Below are 9,017 nucleotides of genomic sequence, written 5' to 3'. Positions count from 1 at the left end.
CGTTGTGACTTTAAGTGCAGCAAGGCGAGGAGCCGGCGGTTATTGTTCTTTTTGCTGCTGAGTCCCTTCTTGTGAGGTAACTGCAGCCTGCACGTCCGAGGTGGCATTGGAGGAAGTGCCACCGGCCCGCATGCAGCTTCTTGTGCGTTTATTGAGGCTGCTGCTTGTGGTAAACAGCTGCCACCGCGGAACCAACAAACGGCGTAAACAACACTAGAGGTACGATTTTCTACTTGGTACGTATATGTTCTGTATACTACGTCTCTATGCGGTGTTCCAGAAGCTGCCACTGCTGCCCTAGAGAGGGCTGTACAGTCGCGAACTTAGGCGGGTCCCCGCCCTTAGCTTCGAACGGCCATTGCTGGGCTGGCAGGGAACCACAGGGACCCCTACCCTACTCTGCGGGGCCTTCCTGCTGCTTGCAGAATGCGAAGGCGCTGCGCTGGCTGCTCGCATCCGCTGTCTTTGCCCTCCGCTCCGAAGGACTCCAGAGGCGAGAGCAGCAGGAGACAGAGAACACGCCGCTGCCACATACAATCTTGTCGCAGTCGCTGCTGCTGCTTTTGCTCTCGCTGCCGCAGCTGCTGTCTCTGCTGCACCTCCCTTGGAGGCTTTCGCACCGCTGGAATGCTGCGACAAGAGCCTCCTAGAGCTGGGAATAACAGCCACAGTAATTGGGTCTCCGTGGTGGCGCTGCGACGGGCCCCTGGAGGGCCCAGCAGGCCCGGCTTTCCGGCTCGCGAGGGACGGACTGGTGCTACAAGGGCGGAGACGGCATGAGGGAAGCTTGGAGGGAGGGCGGCGGGCGCAGCTGCAGCTGCAACAGCTGCTGTTGTTGCTGTTTATGTGGGGAAGGTCTTTAGGCACTGCTGGGTTAACAGGTACCGAAGGTATGGTGGGGCGGCACCTGGATTGATGCGCCTTTTTTCCTTCGGTGGGGGAGGAATTATTGCATTTGGTCTTTCCAGGAGGCATAAAAGTCTGTGGCTGCTTCACCTGTGTCCGCAGCTCCTTCTGGCTCAGGCTATTGTGGGGGCAGACCTCGAGGGACACTGCACGCCCTGACTCCTTTTGTTTTTTTTTGAGGTATCGGAATTCCTCTTCCTGAAGCAAAAATGAGACAGGCGGACACACGAACCAATGAAGAAGCAGACAGCCTTTCATGTCTTCAGACGCCGGCACAACAATGGGATACTACAGGGGAAGCAGTCCATCTGCCGCGCGTGCTGCTGATTCTGCTTCTGCGCCAAAGCAGACCCCCAGAGATCGTCACTAGATGTAGCTCCTTATACTGCGTGCGCCTGCAGGCGTATCCTAGCGGTAGCAACAGAAGAAGACTGTTGGGGTGTGTCGCTGACCTCAAAGCTGCGAATGAAGTCCATTGCTGTGTACTCTCTGCCGTCAAAGGAGACCCATAGCTCCCCTGAAGGGCTGAGACGCATAGCAACTGCCAGGTGCCCGTACAGATAAACGCCGCTGCAGATGCGCGTAAACAGAACTTTGTTGATTCTGAGGCAGAGTCAGAGACAGGCGGCATTAAGCAAACGACACCGCTTCGCTCCACCTAGGAGAGACAGAGATCCCCTCAATTCTGAAATTAAAGCAGCCCCCTTTCTAATCGCTCTTCCGTCAGGTTTAAGAGAATGGGGAACGAATGAGACAGATACAAAGAGACAACAACACACACGGAGAATGCCACGAAAAGTCAAAGAGGCAGCGGCACCAACAGACAGGCAGAAACAGGGAAAGATCGACCAACATACTGAACCGGCAAAGAGAAAATCGGGAGTACACATTAAAAGGAAGAGATGACACGGAAGGACAAAGAGCAAGACACATGAGAGCCTCCACAACCAAAACACAAAACAGCAGGAGACATTCCATGAAGCGACTGGGCCTCACTCGGTGACTTCTCACCTCGCGTTGCTCAGAGCAGCCACGGCACTGTCGACAGCGTCGTCCCTTCGGTGTTCATAACCTGTGGCGGGCCCCACAGTAAAGCGCATTACCGGGCCGATGCCTCGAAGGGGGGCGGATGCATCTCCTGCGAGAGCTGCACCCTTTCCTGCAGATGCGTATTCAGCCGACCGCTGCCGAGGGGCCTCCGCCTTCAACGCGGACCGTGAGACAGGCAAGGAGATCTCCGCATCCTTCGCCGTCTCCTCTGTCTCTACCGCCTGCTCGACTGACTCCGAAGATGGTGTAGAATCCCTGCATGCACACAAGATGGTAAATGATTCACTGAGGGACCCGAAAGAACACGGACACTGCAGCTCCAATAAGGAAGCAGTGCAGTGCAAGCAGTGCAGTGCTCAAATTAGACACTAAAACACGGACAAGGAGGCAACACAGCTCAAATAAGGATACGCTACAGGGTCTACTGCAAGGGGAAGACCATCGGGAAAGAGGCAAATGCCTTACTGGAGACAGTCTTTTGGAGAAGCAGGTGTCTCCTCTTCAGAGGGCTCCGCGAGGCCTTCAATGCTGCGTTGACTCGCCGGAGACTGGGGAGTCTGTTGAAAGGGACAGAGGACACACACAAGACGACAAGATTTTTCCCTGCTGCTCTTGCATTTTGGCTATGGCAAAGGATGCAGCATGTGGGGGCAAAACCTGGTAGCGCTGCATGCCAGGAGTTTGTGCGCTGCCTATACGGAAGTCCCTCGAGGGCCGCCGTGTTTGTTACCACTTGGGTAGAGGCCGAATCTCTGCAGCAAAGGCAGCGCATGCAAAGCAAACCTCCACGAATAAAGGACAACACATCGGACAGGCCTATGGGCTTGATGTATGCTCCGCTCTAGCGGTGGTTCGGGGACGTAGCGCAACGCCTCTGGGGGACCTTGCGGAAGAGCCCCTTGGGGTGAGCATACCCCTAGAGACAGTTTGGGGACAGTATTCTGTGTCACAGCGGGGCAAACTCACTGCCGTTTTTCTGTCGACAGGGGCTTCATCAGAGTCGAATTTGCATCCGTCTGGGTTGTACGATCTTCCACTGGAGGCGGGAGACACCTCGGCTCAGGTGGGCATTGCTGAATTTGCCCCTGGCACTGCAAAAAAGTATGCAGAACGCCAAGGGCCTTCCGGCACATCGCCACCTCGCACTGCAACAAAGCAACAGCGGCAGCAGAAGCAGCAGTGGAGACGCAAAGAAGTAAGAGGTGTTCCCCCTGCATATGAGCTCTAGAGGGGGAAAGGGAGTTGTTTTATCTTGTATTTCGTCTCTACTCAGCCGGCGCTAGCCTGCAGAATGCAATTACCTCCAATGCTGACACTTGGTCCTCTCTGTTGACAAGCTTCCTACGCAGGTCTTTGATTTCAGTGCTCTGTTTTTCTGTTTGAGAGCGCAGCTGCGACGGAAAAGGAACATCCACAGCCCCACACTAACGCAGCACGCGTAGAATGTGTCTGCGACATTCTACTGAGCTCATCAACTCCACAGCGGCCACGCAGAATACAGCACCCAAGACTCATGCAGCAGCAGGAGAAGCAGCAGAGTCAACACCAGCAGGCGCACCTGCTGCAGAAGCAATTTTTCTGCCGCTTCGGGTCCGTGCGCCTCGGCGAGCCGGTGGAAGTTCATCAATGTGGAGGCCTATATCAAAGCAAGAGCAACAGCAGTAACGGCAGCAACTTAGTTCTGGCACGTGAAGGCCTTACTATAACTTGCAGTAACTGTCGCTTTGTACAACACCCTGCTAAACCAATCAGCGTCGACTCACTTCTGCCTGTAACTGTTCGTTTACTGCTGCCAGCGATGCAATGTGTGCCCTCAGCTTCATTTCTGCCACATGTTTGCGCTTGAGGGCCTCTTGCAGGTGCTGCAAAACAACGTCGACACAAACGAAGGCCTGTAAGAGACAGGCGAGGGGACGCGTGCAGGCTGCAGCAGAGACAACGGCACACATCTAAAACGAGGTATCGAGGGAGGAACAAACGCTATGGAGTCGAACTTGCCTCTCTCTCCCCTCCTAGCATTTGCAGCTGTTGTAACAGCTGCTGCTGCTGCTGCTGCTGCTGCTTGACTGTCTCTCCTATCTCCTGACTACCCATCTCAGAAAGGGGACCTAAGGGAACAATATCAGCGATCGGTGCCGGAGTGTTGGATTGGGTAAGGAACTTCTTGCCAAGCTCCTGCAAATGCATTTCTCTGTAGAGACATCCCACAAAGTTGTGTGTGGCCTGCAGAGTAGAACAGAAAGATGAAGCAACCGCCTGCTTTGCTTTTGAAAGAGAATAGAAGAGTCCCGCACGCCCTTTCAAGGACGACACTGCGCTGCCGCTGTTGTTGCTGTTTGCAGCACCCCGAACTATTGCAACTAAACACCTAGTCTCAGTAGCAACAGCAGGAGGTGACACACCTGTTTCTCCGCTTCAGCAAGCCGCGCCTGCAACTCGAACAGGTAGGCCTGTAGGGCCCTTCTGCCTTCAGGTGTCTCCTGCCAGATATCTTCGCCACTCTCTTCGGCAGACGTCTTCGAAGCCGGAAGACAACAGAGACCCTCAGCAGCAGCTGAATGTGGCTGGATCTGTGGAGAAATAGTAGATGTTCTGAATTGTCTCTCCACGTCAGGAGCAGCAGTAGCTGCTGCTACTCCTGAGTGAGGATATTCATTATTTACGTTAGCAGCAGCAAGGCCCTCCTGAGAACCTTTTGCGCAGCTGCTGTTTCGCAGAGGACTCTGGGCCTCACGAGAGGGCTGAGTATACACCTGCAGTCTTCTTTCCCCTTGCCTTCTTCTGTCTCCTTTTCTCCTTCCTGCTATGCCGAGCATTTCCAAGGCAACTTCTGCATCAGAGAGTTTCTGCCTCGTGCTGGTGTTCCTGCCACTGTTACAAGGGGCTTCAACGGCCCCTTGCAAGCTACAGGAAGGATCCACTGCTGGTACGGCGGCTGCGGCAGCAGCAACGCCAGCAGCAGCATATGTTTCCTGTGCCTGTTGTGAGTTGTCTCTCCTGCTGCAATGCATCCCCACCCCAGCAACTTCAGCCACCTCAGCAGCTGCAGCTGCAGAGCCTCTCGAAGGAGAGCATTCAGAGAGCACAAGGCCGGCTATAGGACCTTGCTTCTGCTGCTGCTGCTGTAGGTACGGTTGTTGCTGCCACGAAGGAACAACTCCTCCATTTCTGGAGACACCTGAGTTCATCTTGATACCCAGAGGGACCGCATCCGCCCCCATGCTTTGATTGCTGCAGGATCTAAGGGAGGCACCCGAATAGTGTAGAGGTGTGTTGTCGGCACTGCTGTTGAGCTGCTGCTGGAGCAGCGTCTTCTGTTTTTGCTGGAGGGCGTTTACACGCTCCAGCTGCTCGCGCTGTTGCTGCAGCTGCAGTCGCCTCTGGTAGACTATCTCCTGCTGTTGCAGCTGCCTCTGGTGCTCTGCTGCTATTGCTGCTGCATCGCATGTGCAGGCAGACAGACTGCAGCAGCAGACCGGACACATGCGCAACCAGGAGGCACCGGCTGACGCTGCTCCTGCTGCTGGGATCGGTGCTGCTGCCCTTGTCCCTACCGTTGCTGCTGTTGCTGCATCAGATAAACCTGAAGTAAGCCTGCTCTGAGCATCGAAGGCTTTCAACCCCAGGCTACCGGCGGGGCCCCAGCTGGCAGGGGCACCCTGCTGGTGTGTCTGCTGAATTGGAGGGGCCCCCGCCATAGGCAATCGCTTTTAGACACTCCTAAGCTCCTTTTATTGCTCCCCACCAACATACAAATAGCTAAGCAGCAAATAAATGGCAAAAACACTCACAGGAGATCCCCCAGCAACCGCGAGGCCCAGTGGTCTGCTGCCTCGGCGGCCGGTGGCCTTGCTGCAGATGCTGCAGCGGCAGCACCCGCTTCGGCGGCCGATGGCCTTGCTGCCGATGCAACAAGAACTTCCCTTCAGAGTATGGGGCCTCCAGAATATTTAGAAGGAGACGAACAGCAGAAGGCTACAAAAGAGACCCGGGCCTGGCGGCAGCCGTGAAGGGACAGTGGGCAGGAGACAGGAGACAGGAGGCAAGGGACAAGAGACAGGGAACAAGAAGACAAAAAGACAATAACAATAGTTATAAATAAAACAAAACTTGATTTTAAATTAACGTTGGGGGAGAAGGGGACGCAATGAAACAACGGGCCCCCGGCAGCTCTTCAACAAGAATGCAACGTCGGCCGCCGCTGCTGCTGTTGCTGTTGCTGTTGCGGCGGCTGCCGCTGTTCCTGATGTTGCCTTTGTTGCGGCTGCTGCTCGCTCGTATTTATTATTCCCTTCGTCCAGGAAAGAGAAATACAGATGGGGACAATAATAATTAAAGAGACAAAAAGGTGTCCCGTTACACCTTTAGTCCTTCAGTCTTGGCAGTTAACCGCTCCGGCTGCACAGGTTCCATTGGCCTGCGATGCCCCCTTTGTGTCTCCTTGCCTTTTGCTCCTCCCCTTCTGTCGCCTTCTATCTCATATTTGTTCATTTATGATATTAGAGCTCCTTCCGCTTCATTCTGCCACCCTTTTCCCCCTCTTGTTCGCCCCGCTCCTCATGTATTTCCTCCTGTCCCCTCACGCCACATTTGCCTCTTTCAGTCTCCACCTGACTTTTTTGTCCCCTTCTATCCCATTTCTGGGTATTCTGTCTCCTTTTGTGTCCCTATTCTCCATGTGTCTCCTTCTGTTCCGCTTTCGCACATCCTATCCCTTCCCGTGCCAAACCCGCGAACTTCTGTTCCCTGTCTACTGCCACTTTCCGTCTCCTGTCCCCTTTTCCTTGCTTCTATATAGTGACTTTCAATAACTAAGATATACCGGCGTCTGCTGATAACTGCCTCCAAGCCGTCAGCCTATTATCTAAAAGACCTCCTAAACTCCAAGGTAGTCCACCAAGCCGACACAACCGTTGAACAGCTCCTAAACCCTAGCACAGCCCCAAATACCTAAAACCTAAGAGTTCAGAAATCCTAAACCCTAACCACCTAGGCATTCTCTGCTCCATGCATTAAGCCCATTAGTGGTCGGCTCTCTGAATTTTATGCAGGAAGCAGCTCCTAGATATTAAACCCTAAACTCTACCATAACTAAACCCTAAGCCCTCAGCCAGAAGTGGATTTAAGAGACCTTAAAACACCTGTGGGTGTGTCAGGCCGAAGAAGGACACAGCGGTAGCTGTAACTTCGGCTATCTACCATTTTCTAGCAATTATAGGAGTAATAAACAGCCGCAGATTGCTGGCGAGTGCTGTAACAACACACTACTGTTGCAGCAGCATCATACTCTTACTGCAGCTGCAGCTGCTGCTTAAGAGAATTTCCATGTTTAATGGGTTTCTCTCTAAGCAAGCGGGGAGACAATCCTGAGGAGCAGACGCTCATAAGGGAAGAAGGGGGCCGAGGCTTTGCTGATGAATCATATTAAAGCTGCTGCTCGAAAACAAAAACCAGCTGAAACGGCAGCAACCGCAGCTGCTGGCGGGGCTGCTGCGGCTATTGCTGCAGGTAGTGCTACAGTACAATTTAGAAATCAAGTCCTGCCTTCCTCGCTCCATCGGCGAGAGCAGCAACTCTTCCAGCAAATCTGCACGCGACAACAGAGACAGACAGTTTAGCGGCGGCACCGGAAGTAATGGACTTACGGGGACGGTAACAAACAGAGACAGATGCATGCATGCATGCGACTGCAACAGCAGCAGCAGAAGTTGCAGCATGGATACCTTCCGCACCTGTACTTCTTTCTGTCAAAATAGACTTTCCTTATCCCTGCACGGAGCCCCCGCTCTGCCACCAATGCCCCAACAGCTGCCGCTGCATGCAAAGTGCCCCCATGCTGCCTCGGCACAAGTCCTGCAGCAGCAGCAGCAGTAGGAGCAGCAGAAGAAGCACCGTAGCAGCAGATGCCGCTGTAAGGAGAAAAAGCCTTTGCAATTGCGCCGCCGTAGGCAACAGTAGCAGCAGCAGCAACATCGAAACGGCTGCAAGTGCAGCGGGGGACAACTCTACCACCATTAGCCGCGGAAGTGTCACTAGTCACTAGCAGCACTCGAAGCAGCAGCATCAACAGCAACAGCAGCAAGAACAGCAGCAAGGGTATGAGGGAAAACTCTATTGTACCCTTCTTTCTCTGTACAGTCTTGAGGGTTTCTTTTAGTTCTTTGTCTTGGGAGCTTGCAAAGGCAAAGGTACGCTGGCGAGAAGGATCAGTGATGCAGCTGTAAATATGATTGTTGCTAAGAGTCACTGTTAGACGCATGCGAGCAGCAAAGGCCCCACCATAGCCCTTGCCTGGTGCTGCACCTGCTGCTACGCCTCCTGCTGCACCTGCCGCTGCAGATGCTGCCTCGCCTGTTGCAGAACCGGGGCAATCGGAGGCAGCAGCTGCTGCTCCAGCTGCCACATCGCTGTCACAGCCCTCCTCCTCCATACTCCAAACGATGCCTGAGCCTTCGTCGGCAGCAGCATAAGTTCCATCAACAGTATCAGCAGCAGCAGCTTCTGCTGCTCTTAGGCGGCCTCTGCCATGACGCCACGAGCAGACAGGGACACCTGGAAGGCCCCCCCAAATAGTTGCAGAGGCTCCAGGTTGGGGCCCCCCGAGCGGGACGCCGCTAACAACGCGGCCGCGAAGTAGGAATGCTGTGCTGCCATCGAGCAGCAGCAACAGTACCAGCAGATCCACAAGCAGCAGCTGCTGCAGCTGCTGCACATGTTGCCTTCCGGGTAGGGGCTTCATGGCGTTCGCAGATCTGCCGAGACATTTCTATATATTGGGGCCCCTCAGGGGGCCCCAAGCACAGGCGTTGTAACTCGCTGGCGGGGAAACCCCAGCGAGTAAATGTTCGGGATTATAAGATAGCAACCAGATCTTGAAATAAATGAACAAAAACACACTACGGATAGGAAGCACTCATAGGAAGCGGATCCGCAGTTGTGTGACCCTGGGGCCCTTTGGGGCCCCCCAACACCACGCAGGGACCCAAAAGGTGTGTAGGAGGCATGCGTCAAGGAACATTCGTGTTTCCGTTTTCTATGAAGATAATATTTGCGTACGAACT

General features: G+C 54.2%; 2 protein-coding genes across 2 annotated transcripts; both read right to left on the bottom strand.

Moving 5' to 3' along the window:
* Positions 1–394: 394 nt before the first annotated feature.
* On the bottom strand, positions 395–5,654 carry EMWEY_00027800 (hypothetical protein, conserved; the record flags this gene model as incomplete). Its single annotated transcript, XM_013481324.1, has 12 exons — positions 395–646; positions 997–1,104; positions 1,359–1,509; positions 1,918–2,211; positions 2,422–2,513; positions 2,687–2,708; positions 2,923–3,101; positions 3,258–3,347; positions 3,515–3,592; positions 3,720–3,880; positions 4,044–4,179; positions 4,359–5,654. 12 exons carry the CDS (start codon positions 5,652–5,654, stop codon positions 395–397), a joined length of 2,859 nt encoding a protein of 952 aa, XP_013336778.1.
* A 1,828-nt stretch (positions 5,655–7,482) lies between these two features.
* EMWEY_00027790 (hypothetical protein, conserved) lies at positions 7,483–8,695 on the bottom strand (the record flags this gene model as incomplete). The annotated part of the gene is made up of 3 exons (XM_013481323.1): positions 7,483–7,543; positions 7,689–7,809; positions 8,077–8,695. The coding sequence occupies 3 exons, from the start codon at positions 8,693–8,695 to the stop codon at positions 7,483–7,485; spliced, it is 801 nt and encodes a 266-aa protein (XP_013336777.1).
* Positions 8,696–9,017: the final 322 nt, after the last annotated feature.

Source organism: Eimeria maxima, genomic scaffold (genome assembly GCF_000499605.1).
Source record: "Eimeria maxima Weybridge genomic scaffold, Emw_scaff312, whole genome shotgun sequence".
NCBI lineage: Eukaryota > Apicomplexa > Conoidasida > Eucoccidiorida > Eimeriidae > Eimeria > Eimeria maxima.
This window is presented reverse-complemented; position numbering and strand designations above follow the sequence as displayed.